Source organism: Dunckerocampus dactyliophorus, chromosome 9 (assembly GCF_027744805.1).
Source record: "Dunckerocampus dactyliophorus isolate RoL2022-P2 chromosome 9, RoL_Ddac_1.1, whole genome shotgun sequence".
Classification (NCBI taxonomy): Eukaryota; Metazoa; Chordata; class Actinopteri; order Syngnathiformes; family Syngnathidae; genus Dunckerocampus; species Dunckerocampus dactyliophorus.
In genome coordinates, this window is record NC_072827.1 from 8,151,141 (window position 1) to 8,169,030 (window position 17,890).

At 39.6% G+C, this 17,890-nt stretch overlaps 1 protein-coding gene across 3 annotated transcripts in view; it reads left to right on the plus strand.

Annotated features, from left to right (window-relative positions):
• Positions 1 to 17,397, plus strand: part of map3k20a (mitogen-activated protein kinase kinase kinase 20a) — a 41,293-nt gene extending 23,896 nt beyond the window's left edge. For 2 of the 3 annotated variants that reach the window (XM_054787773.1, XM_054787772.1), the window contains 9 exons: positions 648 to 692; positions 763 to 793; positions 3,731 to 3,870; positions 3,965 to 4,027; positions 4,716 to 4,805; positions 12,714 to 12,830; positions 12,906 to 12,980; positions 14,156 to 14,306; positions 16,537 to 17,397. In XM_054787773.1, the coding sequence (XP_054643748.1) occupies positions 648 to 692; positions 763 to 793; positions 3,731 to 3,870; positions 3,965 to 4,027; positions 4,716 to 4,805; positions 12,714 to 12,830; positions 12,906 to 12,980; positions 14,156 to 14,306; positions 16,537 to 17,225 (1,401 nt within the window). In that variant the 3' untranslated portion in view covers positions 17,226 to 17,397. Of the gene's footprint in view, positions 1 to 647; positions 693 to 762; positions 794 to 1,943; positions 2,104 to 3,730; positions 3,871 to 3,964; positions 4,028 to 4,715; positions 4,806 to 12,713; positions 12,831 to 12,905; positions 12,981 to 14,155; positions 14,307 to 16,536 lie in introns of those variants that run through there. The other variant, XM_054787774.1, reaches the window with a different exon arrangement.
• Positions 17,398 to 17,890: the final 493 nt, after the last annotated feature.

Consider the following 17,890-nt stretch of genomic DNA (forward strand, 5'->3'; position numbering starts at 1 on the left):
GCAGATTACACATCATGCGATGAGTCCACATGGGGGCAGAGCTGTGATTTAAAAAAAACAACAACAGAACAAATTGCACAGATTCCACATGCCAGCGAGTCATGGGTGGCTTTTTCATAACGGCATCTAGCGGTCCATTTGTTGAAAAGTGGCGCACCAAACCCGACTGTGTTCGCTTCCAAAGCGCAGCATGGAGGAGGCGGGAAGCGGCGGCGGAGCTGAGTGGCTTTACGAGGCGGCGGGCTGCGCTAAAATGTACGGCATTCAGCTCTTAATCTGAAGCAGCCACTGAATGCAGATTACTCCCTCGGTTAGTCGTCTTTCCTCCAATCTCGCATGGCATTATTTCTGTCATTACACGCCATTCTCCCGATCACAATGATGGAGTCTTTATTTGGCCTCTCCCATTTCTGCATGATTACACTTAATGAGCGATAAACGATTTATCATTCAAACAGATCAGGCAGATGGACGTTTGAGTTTGATGGAGACCATTAGAGGCCAGACGTCTTCATTGCACAGCACAATAAAAGCAGTTGCTTGACTGAAAACGTGAAAAAAAATCAATGTTGATAACATTTCCTTGTGCGTTAGGCGTATCTGTGCACCTATTGTTCTAACTGTCCTTGTCTTTTGCGTCCATGCAGCTGCTGCCCACACTGGACATCTTCACGTGGACAGAGGAGCATGTGGTCAGTCTCTCCTGCACGTCATTCCTCTTTTACTCCTATGCACGACTAACCTGACTGTTGTGCTTCACAGTACTTCTGGATGCAGCAAATATTCGGTGCAGGTTTGTACTTTCCTTTAAGGCTGCCATTGAACCATTCCATCTGCCTCCGTCTAAATATTTACCTCAGATGCTGTCATACGCCTGATAATTCTCATTTTTTTGGCCATGGATGTTGGAACGGCATGAGTGATGTCTAAATGCATCTCAGGAACGTCTGAAGTATGACTAACGAATGAAACGGCTGAAAAATCAACATCCAGCCAAGCAATGCCCATCGCCCCATCACAACAGTTGTAGCTCCTTGACAGTCCACATCGGCCCTTGTGTATCCTGTGTTGCCAAAAGTTGGCAACTTAACCGTCGTGGCATAGCTAGCAGTGGCATTAGCTGCCTCGTTAGCATCACGCGGCCACTAATGTGTAAGCACATAACACTATTTAAGTACGTTTTCCACATGTTAATGTGACTATCATAACCTATTAAGTTGCAAATGTCATTTTTTAATCGCTTGGACTGTAAACAAACAAGTATTGACACGACATGTTGCATCTTAAAACTTATAGAAAATGACAAAATACACAAATATAGCATTATTAAATGAAAAATTGCACTCATGTGAAATATTCCTTCAAAGGGTTGCACATTTACAGGATTTTTCTCCATTTGCAACATGTTTCCGCATGTTATACGCATGCACAGTAGCGCCAGGGAGCAGAACTCGATGAAGGCACACGTGTCGTCATTCCACCAGTACTGCCGTGCTGTTGTCATCTTCGTCGGTCGACATATTACCGGAAATTCCGGTGTACAAGCCGCTGCTTTTTTCTTAAACTTTGAACCCTGCGGCTTATACAGCGGTGCGACTAATTCTAATCTTGTGACATCTCCTTACTTCAGAAGTACTACTAATTGTTTAAATACTGTCCCGCTCGCGAGTCAGTGAGGAAACGGTAGCTAATCACGAGCTATCACTGCACTCACAACAACAAGCCCACTGGAAATCGCAGGTCTTTATATATAACAGTATAACGACATAACAGTCTGACTCACGGTGTCATCTTACTGACAACACTAAACTCATCACACAGCAACTTAACAATCAAACGGTACACCGGAGAAATATACAAACATGTACCAATACAAGTAAAAACACGTAGTAAAGTAAAATAAACAACTCTTGAAAAATGTTTTCCCATAATGTCCCATAAAGGTTTCCCATCCGAGCAACGCATTCATTGGGGCACAGCAATGACGTCAGCCCCCCTCTGGGCTCCGGGCTCATCTGGCTCCCTCTGGTGGACAGAGGCAGCATTGCAGTGCCATCCATCCATTTTCAATGCTTCTTGTCCTACAATGAAAGGCTTTGCTTGGTTAGTGTCATGAATCCATTCCAGAAAGTCCGAAACGTACTCTAACCCAATCCATTTTTCCCATAAGAAATAATTAATCCGTGCCAAACATCTTAACATGGTTGTGACCAGCCCTCTTACAGTGCCGAAGTCCACCCGGGGCCTTTTATTTGAACAGCTGTGACATGAGTTGAGGAGTCTCAAGGACAGTTTAAAGTTGAATTCAAACAGGAGTAGATACAAACAATTGTAATGCCAGCGCTGGGGAGAATATGGGCAGTCACAAACTGAAGCCTAGTGAAGCCAGAGGATTCTCCTCCTGAGGAATGTGTTTCCCCTCCTTCTGTAATGTTCTATCTCCTCCCCAACGTGTGTTATGTCTTCCTCATAGTTTACACTGGTCAAAACTGGCTTCATCAGACTAGGCATGCATTTCCCCCTCATCATAAGACTGGAAGTGTGACTTATGTGTTTATGTGTGCAGATGAAGAGAACAGTGTGCATTTTGTTCCAAGTGAAAGGTTTTTTGTGTGTGCTATGTCTCTGTGGTAGATTATGACAAACATGTTGCCGTACCGTTCTGAAATAGAGTGGAAAATATTCCATTCTTAACACAAAACACTTTTTTAAAAATAGTTTTACAATTATAGTTTTACAGGCATAAAACAATTGTAAATACATATAAATGATGACTGAAAGGGAGAAATGAACATTTGAGGTTACTTATACCTTCATTGAAGACCTGATTGTTGGCAAAGACACAGGATGTGGCAGCGAGATCAACATGGACACCACCTTGCTGTTTTGCCATGAGTTATTTATTGAATCCAATAGTGTTTCTCACTTCAGTGTCTGCTTTTCTTTTGATAAAGGCTGCAAAATAACCCAAAATGGAGCTAAGGAAAGTTGAAGGTGAGAAACACTATTGAATTCAAGAAATAACTCATAGCAAAACAGGAAGGTGGTGTCTGTTTGGTGTCTCGCTGCCACATCGTGTCTTTGGGAACAATCATGTATTCAATGAAAGTAAAAGTAACCATAAATGTTAATTTATCCTTTTCATTCATCATTTATGTGCATTTAGAATGTTGCGACTTGTGGCATAACTGTTAGTTAGCAAAGAACTACAGAGTCAACGGCTAATGACATCATAGACGGGTGACGGCTCTGACTACCACTTCCTCTTTCCACATATTAGCATGCTAATAGGATGCTAACAAGGACGTTTTGTGCTAAAAATACATTAACAACACTGTTGGACTTAAACAGTGTATTAATAACGTGTCAAGATGCGCATCATATTGTACGCTAACCGGAAAATGTACGCACACCAAGCCAAAAAACATGCTAATCGAAGTGCTACTGTATATTTAAGCCATCAAAAGCAGGTATTCAGTCTCTTGTTTTATTGAAAAATATCAAAATGTAATCGATATATTGGTTATCTGAATTTTGTATTTCCTAATATCCATCATATTGGTTGGTCCTTAGTTTGAACGTGTAGCGCTGTCATGTCATGGTGTAGATACGTCTGTAAAGCAGCTGACAAACCAATAAAACGTTTGTTTTTTTTCAGACGGGATGGTTAAAGGGCGCAGTGGGTGGTGTGTGGATGCTTGCATTTCAAATGAATGCTTTTCTCCCACAGAGGGGACTGCATGTGGCATGCAGCTGTACGCTGACCTGTTTCGGGACAATCACATCACGGGAAAGAGGCTCCTACTACTCTCAGAGAATGACATGCGGGAAATGGGCATCAAGTCCAAAGGCCACGTCATGCACCTGAAGGCAAGGCTGAGGGGCTAAACACACCACACGACACACCCATGATGCTTTTATGCTTCTTGTTCATGGGATTTATGGGACGTTTCCTCTTTGGCAGAGTGAAATTGAAAAGCTGACCAATGATTATCTCGGCATGGTTCACTTCCCACCGCTGCTCAAGGTACAATGTGCCAACATTCTTCTACAACCCAAACACACTCATAGGACACTTCATCAGGCTTTTTTTTCTTTAAAAGATGTCAGGTGGTCTTATATTGGGGTTATAGACATTTACAGTCTGAGCTTTTCTTCCTGTCACTCACACACCCTGTGACCTGAAGAGATGCAGCGACATATGCTCAAAAAAGCTGTCATGGGTGGTCATGCTGATCATCAAACAGTTAATAATTTCATTTTTTATTAGGGGTGTCACAAGTCAGTCATACAGTTGCTTCGGTGGGTGGAGGCGGGGCCACTAGCGTACACACAGAGTGCAGAAGAGTGTAGTGTAGCAGAAATTAAATTAGTAGATTGCAATATATTTTGGGGATTTTTTTCATTGTATTTTTCTTAAAAGTCATGATAAAATCCCGCTTTGTCTCATTCTTGTAGACCCAATCTCGTGTATCGATCGAGTGTATCGTGACATCCCTATTTTTTATTGTAATCTACCGTAAACACCATTTATTTTCTCTTAAAAAAATCTCTCTCCTTGACAAAGTGGCGTGGTCTTATATTCAGGACTGTCTTACGTATATTACAGTCAATACTGATACAAACCAATTGAAAATCAGCATTCAAATCTTCATAATGATAGCATTTATGAATGATGTTATAATTTTTTGTCCTTTTGCTCATTTTCTTTCCAGGATGAACTTGAAAACGAGGTGGAAAGCAGCAAAAGTGTCAAACTAGAACTGGTGTTTGGGTACCACTGGAAGCCAGGGACGGGAAGATCAGTAAGTTTGTCACTGGAGATGCTTGATATCACTGTTCCGATATACCGATACCGAAAAAGGAAGACACCTTCCTCCCCCCTGGCCTTCCTGTTATTTAGCGCCGGCCCGGAGGTTGTATCCTAGCAGGTGGTTAACATTTTACATGCATGGTATAGCCTGAATGCTGGGTTCCTAATAAAGTGGCCGTTTTCAAATCTGGCCGTCAATTACGTGACCATGGTTACACAGAATCTTACCAAATATAAATAGGTGTCTTCCTCCTGTTGAGACCTATCCAGTGATACGACATTTGTTTACGGTTCTTCACGCGGTGTGGGCTGAAGGGGGGTTCCTAATCAAGCGGCCCATTTTCAAGTTTGTTCATCCATGACGTTGCCACGATTACACAGAATGTTACACGCTGTAAATAGCACACTAACCTGTTTTCCAGTGATATCCTTGGCACCGTTTGACCTGCACTAGCTGCATACCGGTATACGAATATATACTTATACAGTATATAAAATAAGTATAAGGAATAATAGGATGGGCTGTGCTTTGCTGGCAGCCCTATAATTAACCAGCATTAACATCTGCCATTACTAAGATATTAATGCTGAGTTTTCAGTGTCATACTGAGATTTTTCTATTTTGTGAGTAACCAAAATTTGCAAACATTTTTGAAATATTTGGAAAATAAAAAAGGGCTGCACTGTGGCCTAGTGGTTAGCATGTTGGCCACACAGTCTGGAGATCGGGACGATCTGGGTTCGAATCTCCGTTGGGCATCTCTGTGTGGAGTTTGCATGTTCTCCTTGTGCGTGCGTATATTTTCTCCGGGTACTCCTCCCACATTCCAAAAACATGCATGTTTGGAGACTCTAAATTGTCCATAGGTATGAATGTGAGTGTGAATGGTTGTTTGTCTATATGTGCCCTGCCATTGGCTGGCCACCAGTCCAGGGTGTACCCCGCCTCTCCAGTGTACCCCGCCTGTACCTCGAAAATGGATGGATGGATGGATGGAAAATAAAAAAACAGCAGAAATGGGAAAAACAGCTGTAATCTAACAAGAATAAAGTCAAAATTTTAAGAGAAAAAGGTTGTACCGTAATCTAATGAGGAAAAAAAGTCACAATTTTACGGAAATAAATGTCACTTGTCTCTGTTTATTCCTTAGTTCCGGTTGTCATGCTTTTATTGTGTTATATTTCCTGTTTGGTTTTGTGCTTTTTTTCCCCCCGCTTTGACTTTCCTGGCGCTGATTTGTGTTCTATTTAGTTCCAGCTGTGCCTGATATTGATGATTATTACTGCTCTCTTGTGCTTGCCTGCCGCTGCATAGCAGCCATTACAATCCAAAATATACCTTTTACCAACATTAACACCATGCCGTCACGTGACAATAAACTCACAATATTATGAGGAAAAATTATGTCATTTTAGTAGCATAGAGTATAAATATTACATATAAATATTTAATATGAATATTATAAGAAAAAAGTCGGAATATTATGAGAAACAAACAATAATAATATGATGAGGATAAAGTAAAAATATTATGGGAATAAAGTCATAATATTACCAGAAATATTTTTTCACAGATTCTTTAAGAAGAAAGTTGAAATATTTGGAAAATGTTAAAAACCCAGCAAAAATGGGGGAAAAAAGAGCAAAGTTGATGCAGTATTAATACTATGCTTTTTCAATATACATATATATATATATATATAACGTCTTAGCATATCTACATGTGTTGCTTTACTAAACATGAGTGGCAAAGTTGCATCCTTTCATTTTTCACTATGTGGCCCTCGCTGGAAAAAGTTTGACCGGTATGGAACGTGCTGCGTGTTTTTTGTGGCGATGGAAGCGTGTATATGTTGAGGCTTTGGGTGCTGAGGATTGGTAATGACGGCTGTTCCACTGACCATTAGAGGCATGACTATCCAGGTATAAAAGCAGACAAATAAACATGTCATTGTGCGGCGTGTCGCGTATCCAGCTCCACTCACTGGCAGCCCTTTGTGAGCCCAGAAAAGGCTGGCTCTCCACTTGCCGTTTGAATTTAATCAAAAATAGCCCATTTAGCCAGAAGTCGTTTTCTTTTTAAAAGGAAAACGTTATTTAATCTTTCAGCTGTTCATTGTCCCGTCATAAATAGTCCTCTTTCAGTGTGTTCGGCAGGGCTGAAACGAGCCCGCTAATTGCCTCCCATTTCTTCTGACATGTGGTGGTTTAGTGGGTCGAAAACACAGCAGGGAGAAGGAAACAGGAGGCTGAGAAAATGAGAGCTAATTATTTTCCCCTGCCTGGTGTCAGGTTCCGTGTCAGCCTTGTTTTTACAAACTGCAAGGTTTTTTTTTTTTTTTTGCACTAAATAAAACAAACCCGCACTGCATTTTTTTCCCCCTCCTCTTCGCCCCTCTTTGCTGGCGATGTCATGGAAGCAGCTGCACTTGTCAAAGACAAAATGAGGGCCTTGCGATTGAGCGGCCACCATCTGACAGCCACTGAGGGTTCCCTGCTAATGAGGATATCACCGTGCAGCCAAGTGAAAGGTGCTGAATTATGTATGAGTTGTCATTAGATGCACTGGCGTCCAAGGCATCATTACGGGACATTGTTTCTACCGGAGTGATTAGACTAGCGCCGACCTGGGAGCCCCCGTGCCAGCGTCCTGGGGCCGAGGCGAGTGTGTTTCCGAGCCAGCCGCGTGGCCCTTTTGAGACGTGTCCCGGCCCCAGAGGATGCTGTAAGAGAGCGTGGCGGCTCCTCGGACGAGTGTGTCAGCACCACTCCTCAGATGTCCTTCCCTGTGATCACCGCACAATGGACGGATCCGTGCCGTGAACCCTGTGTGGTTAAGCGGTGACCTGTAGCTTTATGGCGAGTGTTTGGGGATGGGCGACATCATTACTGCTTGGTCAGCATGCAGGGGGGTAAAGCCTGCCGCATTGTCCGTGTTTGGACTGCCTGGTGAGGATTTGATGTGTGTCTCATCAGGGAGAAAAGAAGCAGAATGACGAGGAATACCACTAGCTCTGTTTTCAGTGTTGGGCGTGAAAAAAATAACACTGTTACTGTAACGCAGGGGTGGGCAAACTACGGCCCGGGGGCCACATCCGGCCCACCAAACGTTTGATTCCAGCCTGCCAGTTGCTTCCAAAGTATTTAATTTAAATTTTTAACATAGAAGAGTCAAAGTAGCTTTCTACATGCAGCCATCTAGACAACTACCTCACCTATGCTGCCAAACTAACACAAGTGACACACAACCTTAACTACCCACTGCACTGTCTGGGACGTAAAAAAGGAGGGACGTTCACATGCTCTTTAATAGTCCATGTTTTATCACTTGTATTGTATATCACACATCCTTTATTCATGTACATTCCAGGTGCCTCACTCAGTTAAAAAAATACTGTAAAATGACATTTCCTTATTTGATGCGGTCTCATGTTTAAAGTGCTCCTGAAAAAAGGGACACAAACTCATGTAGCAGATTGTATGACACTTTTACAGATAAAATAAGACAAATAATTCCAGGTGGACTGTTGGAATTGTAAGCTTTAACTACTGTAGAACGAGTGTGCATGTAGCAAATATATACTGTAGTCTGGCCCCCCAGCCTGTTTTGTTAACTCAATGTGGCCCATGAGTCAAAAAGTTTGCCCACCCCTGCCGTAATGTAATTAATGACCATTTCATACGTTACAACACTGTTACCGTTACGGGCACGTGGTGCGTTCTCAAATGGCGTCAAACTGGGACCCATATTTTACAACAGTCGTTAAAGTTTCAACACACTTTTATTTAAGTCAGGGGTGTCCAAACTTATTACAGTGAGGGCCACATAGTGAAAAATGAAAGGATGCAACTTTGCCACTTTGATATTTAGTAAAGCAACACATGTAGATATGCTAAGAAGTTATATTGATATTTAGTAAAGCAGCACATGTAGATATGCTAAGAAGTTATATTGATATTTAGTAAAGCAACACATGTAGATATGCTAAGAAGTTCTATTGATATTTAGTAAAGCAACACATGTAGATATGCTAAGAAGTTCTATTGATATTTAGTAAAGCAACACATGGAGATATGCTAAGAAGTTCTATTGATATTTAGTAAAGCAACACATGTAGATATGCTAAGAAGTTCTATTGATATTTAGTAAAGCAACACATGTAGATATGCTAAGAAGTTCTATTGATATTTAGTAAAGCAACACATGTAGATATGCTAAGAAGTTCTATTGATATTTAGTAAAGCAACACATGTAGATATGCTAAGAAGTTCTATTGATATTTAGTAAAGCAACACATGTAGATATGCTAAGAAGTTCTATTGATATTTAGTAAAGCAACACATGTAGATATGCTAAGAAGTTCTATTGATATTTAGTAAAGCAACACATGTAGATATGCTAAGAAGTTCTATTGATATTTAGTAAAGCAACACATGTAGATATGCTAAGAAGTTCTATTGATATTTAGTAAAGCAACACATGTAGATATGCTAAGAAGTTATATTGATATTTAGTAAAGCAACACATGTAGATATGCTAAGAAGTTATATTGATATTTAGTAAAGCAACACATGTAGATATGCTAAGAAGTTCTATTGATATTTAGTAAAGCAACACATGTAGATACTGTTTGCTGAGAAGTTATGTAATCTGTATTTCAAGAAAATACCCCAATTCGGCTGTTTTTTCCCCCAAATATTTTAACGTTCTTCTCAAATATAAAAAAATGTTCTTGCCATAATATTATGACTTTATTCCCATTATATTAATAATATTAATATATATGATAATATTATCATGAAAAAATGTCACAAAATTATAACTTTGTAAACTTTTGTTTATTTCTCATAATATTACAACTTTTTAAAAAATACGATTTTTTTCTTTAATATTTCAACTCTATGCTACTGTGCTACTAAAATGACATTATTCCTAAAATGTTTCTCGTTAGACTACGACTTTTTTTCTCTGAATATTTTGACTTCATTCTCATAAAATGTTTTTACCATTTCTGCTGTTGTTAGGTTGCTTTTTTTCAATTATATTACTATTTAAACTTTCTTCTTGTAATAGTATGACTTTATTTTCATAATATTTGGACTTTATTCTCATAATATTTAGTTTTTCCACAACTTAATTTTCCATAAATTACAACTTTATTCATTGTTGTGTTTGTTTCTCACAATATTGCGACTTAAAAAAATTATAATTCTTTAATATTCAACTTTATGCTGCTGATATGATATTAGTTTTCCTCATACTATTATGATGTTATTCTCTTCAAAATTACTTACTTTTCTCACTTTGGCATTTTTCTCATTTTTTCTCATCTCTTTTTTTGCTTAATATATAGATTTTATTCATGTAAAATTACTACTGATTTTTCCATTTTTGCTGATGTTTTTTAAAATATTTTTTTTATTTTTTCTTGTTATATTATATATTTAGAATATGCTGCAGGCCAATAAACAACAGCACTTTGAACACCTCTGACATAAGAATATTGTGGGAAAAAGTTCTAATGTTATGAGAATCAAGTGGAAACAGTGCGGGAATAAAGTCATAATGAAGTGAAGAAAATGTACAAGGCATTAAAAAGTACAACAGCGGACATGAAAAAAACGGTTGTAATTTTACAGAATAAAGTCAAAATAATAAAGGAAGAAGTTTTCTTTTCTAAAGAGAAAAAAAGGCACAATTTTTACGAGAATAAACTTGTAACGTTAGAAGGAAAAATAATGTAATTTTAGTTGAAATATTAAATCATTCAATCCCAGCCATTTTCCAAAAGATAACCCCCTGCATTGGGGTCTCTGGCGCTGCTCTACAGTGGTTCTATTCCTACACATCCAACCGTTCACATTTTATTCAGGGTCACAATGTTAAATCTTCATGCTCACCAATCATTCACGGTGTCCCCCATGGTTCAGTCCTCATTCCCCTACTTTTTATAATTTATCTTTTTTCCCTTGATAATATTTGTTGTTATTTTGGCGTTCATTTTCATTGTTACGCTGATAACACTCAGATCTATCTCGCAACCAAGCCGTCCTCAACATCACCCCCGACTGCCGTTACAGACTGACTGTCTTCAGGCCATCACTAATTGGATGCCCATGAATATGCTCAAACTCAATGGCAACAAAAGTGAAGTTCTTTTGTAGGCAAATATCTAAACAACCGTACCAAGATAAACAACACAATAAAGGGTTGTTTTCAATCAACGTAACAATTTATTGACAAATATAACACCATGAAGTATTTAGAGTTTTCTCATTTGGAACTGAAGTATGTGTGTGCGCGTGTGTGCGCGTGCATGCGTTAAAAACCTTCTCCTCCACGCTCTCTCACTTCCTCCTTTCTGTCATGTGTTATTTTCCATTCACTTGATGGCTGCCAAGCTCTTATCAAACGCATTTCTGCCACCTTGTGGTCGTTTGTATGGCTTAAAAGTGCTCTGAAGTGAAATACATCAGTGAGGAGTTGCGTCATCACCTCGTTTTGCCTCTCGCGCAAAACAACGTAAAAGACTTACGTTGGTGGGATCGCGCGTTCGGGATTATAAAAACGTATAAATATGAAAATATGTTCTTTTTTATAAGTCATAATATTATGACAAAGAAATCAAACTAAATAAAGTTGTCATTTTTTGAAAATTAAGTTGGGGGAAAATTTTGAATATTATGGGAATAAAGTCAAAATATTCTGGACATAACGTCATAATATTAACAGGGGAAAATTTACAAAGATTGTTTAAGAATAAATAAAAGTTGAAATCAAAATTGTGAAAAAAAGCACAGAGAGCGAAGTTGATACTAATAATAGTACTAATAATAATTCACCTATATGACAAAGCTGAGATGCAGGCTGTTTTGAAATATTGAAATATATGATATATTATATATTTATATAACTTCTTAGCATATCTACATGTGTTGCTTTACTAAATATCAATATAACTTCTTAGCATATCTACATGTGTTGCTTTACTACATATCAATAGAACTTCTTAGCATATCTATATGTGTTGCTTTACTAAATATCAATAGAACTTCTTAGCATATCTACATGTGTTGCTTTACTAAATATCAATAGAACTTCTTAGCATATCTACATGTGTTGCTTTACTAAATATCAATAGAACTTCTTAGCATATCTACATGTGTTGCTTTACTAAATATCAATAGAACTTCTTAGCATATCTACATGTGTTGCTTTACTAAATATCAATATAACTTCTTAGCATATCTACATGTGTTGCTTTACTAAATATCAATATAACTTCTTAGCATATCTACATGTGTTGCTTTACTAAATATCAATAGAACTTCTTAGCATATCTACATGTGTTGCTTTACTAAATATCAATAGAACTTCTTAGCATATCTACATGTGTTGCTTTACTAAATATCAATAGAACTTCTTAGCATATCTACATGTGTTGCTTTACTAAATATCAATAGAACTTCTTAGCATATCTACATGTGTTGCTTTACTAAATATCAATAGAACTTCTTAGCATATCTACATGTGTTGCTTTACTAAATATCAATATAACTTCTTAGCATATCTACATGTGTTGCTTTACTAAATATCAATAGAACTTCTTAGCATATCTACATGTGTTGCTTTACTAAATATCAAAGTGGCAAAGTTGTGGCCCTCACTGGAGAAACGTTTGGACACCCCCAGTATATAGAGTGTATTCAGATTTTCTCTCCCACCTAAAAAGCATCCATGTCAGTACCACTAAACTCCCTCTAGGTTGTGCTGTTGCTTCATACACTGGAGTTGTCCTGATGGCCTAGGGTGGACCTGGGGGTTTGTGGGGGGGTGTTGAAATCAGTTGTTAAGGTGGAGTGCACTAGAAAAGCTCACAAAGAAGTATTTCCTGCTAAGGACTGCAAGTGGAAAATGTTCCTGGAACTGGATGGAGACGACGTGGCCATCACGTACATCAAGGACGTGACGTTCAGCACCAACCGCCAGGATGTGGAGCCCATGCGCATGACCAAGGTTTTCCTGCTTCTTCATCTACAAAGTGCTGCCTTGTTTTATGGTTTTTGTCACACTCACGCTCTTGTCATGCAGCCGCCATTCGTGATGGACAAATGGATTGTGGGAATCCAAGCCAGCCAGAAAGTAGACTACACCGTCAGCTATGAGGTGAAGGATGACTGCTGTCAATCATGTGTGTTGTAAAGCTTTGCTTCTCTATTCAGTTTCTTGCCTTGTCACAAGTTGGAAAAAGGCACCACAACAACACAACTCATTGATTGGTTTATATATACAAACAGACGTACAGTATATACAGTATACCAGCCCTCGTATCACAGATGCGCCTCAGACATCTCACGTTATCACATTGGTAATTGGCATAAAAGTGGCACAAGAAGTCAACCTCCATTATCAGTAAAACATTAAAACTGTACCTTAACATTTTTTTCAGGTTATTCTTGTCTTGACACCAAATGTAAAGGCTGGTTGGCCCCTCTTTTCGAATGGGAATTGGAAGTATTGCAAAAAGAGAGCCACAAAAGCCAAATAAAAAGCAAAACATATGCAGAGTCGAGCCAAAGTGTGCTCTAAACAGACAATATAATGCATATATCAGACAATATCATGCATGATATCAGACAATATCATGCATATATCAGACAATATCATGCATGATATCAGACAATATCATGCATATATCAGACAATATCATGCATATATCAGACAATATCATGCACGATATCAGACAATATCATGCATATATCAGACAATATCATGCATATATCAGACAATATCATGCATGATATCAGACAATATCATGCATATATCAGACAATATCATGCATGATATCAGACAATATCATGCATGATATCAGACAATATTATGCATATATTAGACAATATCATGCATGAAATCAGACAATGTCATGCACGATATCAGACAATATCATGCATATATCAAACAATATCATGCACGATATCAGACAATATCATGCATATATCAGACAACATCATGCATGATATCAGACAATATGCACGATATCAGACAGTGTAACGCATACATCAGACAATATCATGCACGATATCAGACAATATCATGCACGATATCAGACAGTGTCATGCATACATCAGACAATATCATGCACGATATCAGACAATGTCATGCATACATCAGACAATGTCATGCATGATATCAGACAGTGTCATGAATAATACCAGACAATATCATGCATGATATCAGACGATGTCATGCATGATATCAGACAATACCGTGCACGATGGCTCTGATGTTGAGGTTTGGTGCAACTTTACTGCTCCAAACTGAAATGTAGCGTTTGTCAACAGAGTAACGTGAGGTCACCAAAGTCCACGAGGCACAGCTGCTGCATGACGTGGAGTCCGACTGGCGGACAGGATGACATCAAAACTGTGGAGCTCGTCATCGAAACATCAGCAGGCAGTTGGGACGTCATCCCCAGGAGCAGATCCAACTCTGGTAACTGCCTGAAGATCAAAGATGGAAATCTCAAGAGTACCCGACCGTACGGCACGATCAGGGGTCTCAAACTCGCGGCCCGTGGGCTATTTGTGGCCCGCCGGGTCATATTTTGCGGCCCACGGCTAAATATTGAGGAGTAATGTAAATGCGATAAAAAATATGTATTTTTGATATGATTCTACTTGATATGATTGATCTACTTGAGAGACATGAGATGTTGTGTTTTCTGAATGAGTATAAAATAGCTTTACTGTTTTTCACACACCGAAACTAAAATCCTGTTTACACTTACGTTGCTAAAACATCCTCATTCTTCTGTACCATTGCTCCCAATACTTCATGCGGCCCAGCCACAACCAGACCCTATCTCCAGCGGCCCCCAGGTAGAGTTTGAGACCCCTGGTCACGATAATATCTCCATATGACGATACTGCAATTATCAGCATACAGTGGTATCGCTGTTTTTATTAATATGCTCCAAAAGGTCAGGTGAAAATTTAAACGTACGTTTGTTGTTCGCAATATTGAATGAGAACCGGGACACATGACAAACATGCACATGCACCACCTCCCGTGTAGTCAAACCTCGCTTTTCCGACACACCAGTTTTCGTAAATTTTGCCCAAAGTTATGCCTCAGCTCTCCTGGGTACACCGTCCCTGCCCGTGTTTCGTATTTATATGAGACACCACTCGCTAAGAGGAACGATGACAGACGTTTATATGTTTTTCGAATAACTTCAAGTTATTTCAGTAGAAATTGCGTGTGAATGCTGAAATTGAACTGAAATGTAGAAATAACCAAGAAAGGCGTTCCCCAACTGAGGATAGAACCAGCAACCACCAGGTTGGAGGACGACCACGCTACAACCTGAGCCATGCCACCGCGCACAGGATAAGCAGAATGTTTACATGTAAAAATGTAAAATGAATTTCCACCAACAGGAGGCGACATTGAAATTGTCCACTCATTTTCAATGGAAAAAACGCCACAGGAAATACTGAATTAAGGAAAATGTGGGAACTTTTAGTAATAGATAGCCTCCATGTCCTGAATGAGCTGGTTAAAACGGCTAAATTTGAAATGTTGGAAAGTAAAAATGCGGACTGACTATGGAAGGTGAATGATACAGCAGCATGGAGGATCGAACTAACACCAATCAGGTGAGGAAACAAGCACTCTCCCTCCTGAAGCCATGTCACTCTGGAAAATAAGTGGAATGTTACAGTAATGGAAAATGATTTTCCACCAGTAGGGGGTACCAAATAAATTGCCCATTCATTGTCAAAGAAATTATGAAATGACAGTAAATGTGGGATTTTTGGAAAAGTCGTGATCGATACTAAAATTGGCTAAAAGTGCAGGATTTTAAATGTTGGAGAGTGAAAATAATACTAATAAAGGTTAAACATATGATTAAGTTGAATGACTGAGGATCGAACCAGCAGCCATCAAGTTTGGAAACAACCACTCCAGCTCCTGAGCTGTGTCTCGCTGCAGAATAAGCAGACTGTTATTTATGGAAAATGCAAAATGATTTTTCATCAGTAGGTGGCGCCAAATCAATTGCCCAGTCATTTTCAATGGCATAATTGTCACGGAAAATCTGAAATGATAGTAAATCTGTGAATTTTGATGAAAATGACCGATAGCCTAAATGTCCTGACTGACGTAACTAAAACGTTGGAATTAGAAACGATTGAAGAGTGAAAATGCAGACTGAATGGTGAAACAAATAAGTTGAATGATTACAGCCAGATCGAACCAGCAACCATCAGGTTGGGAAACAACCACTGGACCTCCTGAGCCGTGTCACTCTGGAGAATAAGCGGACTGTTAGTCATGTAAAAGTATTGTCCACCAGTAGGGGGCGGTAAATAAATTGCCCTTTCATTTTCAATTGGAAAATTGTCACAAAAAATATCAAATTACAATAAATGTGGGAATTCTTTAGAAAAAGATAGATAGATAGCCTACACGTCCTGAATGACATTGTCTCGGAAAATATCAAAATATGAAATTACAGTCAACGTGTCCTGAGTGATTTGAACATTTTTGCAATGGATTGGTCAAAAAATTCAGCGGAATAAGAAGAAGACCCGGTAGGATTAAATAGAAGAACAATTAAATAAGCCGATAATTTATCGTAGGGCAAAACGGTGACAGTCCAGCAGCTGAAGTCTGTATGTTGAGCTCCCTGTTGATGAGTTTGTGCGGTTTCTTGCAGACATGGACGAGGCGTGGATGCGCAGTGTGAGGCTGCGGCAGCTCATCAGTCAGAAAAGGCAGCAGAGTGGCTCGGCGTTCTCCGCCGTGACCGGCTCAGACGCCCGCACTCTTCCTCAGTTCCTGTCTGCGCATGAGAGCCAAGCGTCCTCTTACGCCGCAGCCGTGCGACGCTCCCCCATTCGCTCCCGCCTGACCCCCTGGAACGAGCGCCGCGGCTCGTCGCCGACCGCCAGCCTGTCGGCCAAACTGTCGCCGCTCCATTTGGGCTCCAAGGGCAGCAGCCCGTGCAGCACCACATCGGAGAGCATGTCGGAGAGGGAGCGGCCGCTGAGTGCAGGCGTGGTGCACGAGTATAACAGGGAGGTGTTTTTTGGCAGCAGGGGATGGCAGGGGAGGGGCAGTGCACGAGGAGGCCAGAGCACCAATAAAACCAACAGAAGCCCTCACCGGCCAGGAAGGCCGCGTGCCCACAGTTCCAGTGCCGCACCCCAGAACCGCCCCCTTACAATTCCGGGTATATCCTTCTCCAACGGGGAAAGCGAGGAGGCAAAAGCAGGCTGCGATGGCGACTGGATAAAAGTGGAGCGCCATAAAAGATTACCGCGACAGGACAGAGGTCGACCGAGGAGAGGAGGACGGGGAGGGCGGGGAGGTTGGGGAGGGCGCGGGGCAGGGGGAAGAAACTAATCCCACCTCAAGTACCATCAACTGATTGTGTTTACCATGTAAATAATATTTTAAAAAGGCACTGATCGTTGTATGGGAATCACACAAAATGCTTTAGAATGAATTGTTTTTTAACGTGGGTGCTGTATAGATAATTGTAATAATGAGCAGAATATATTTATTAAAGTCACTACATGCCTAAAAAGAGCTGTTTCTGTTGATTGTTTATCCGTCTTACTTCATTCTTCATCATTTGTCATTTTAGTAGCATCGAGTTGAAATATTAAAGACATTTCTTCTAAAGTCATAATATTCCACATATAAAAAAACAAGCAAAACGAATAAAGTGATTTGGAAAACTAGGTTGGAGAAAAAGTAATTTTACAAGAATAAAGTCAATATTATGGGAATAAAGTCATAATTATGAAAAGAACATTTAGTAGAAGAAAGTTGAAATACTGGGAAAATTGAAAGAAACAACAGCAGAGATGGGGAAAAAAGCTGTCATTTTAAGGGAATAAAGTAAAAATATTAAGAGAAAGTCGAGAATAAACTTGTAATATTATTAGAAAAAATTAATTTAGTAGCATAGAGCTGAAATTTGAAAGGAAATAGATGTTATCTTTTAAGGTATTATATGAGAAAGAAAATGAAGTTGGGGGAAAAGTTGTAATATGGGAATAAAG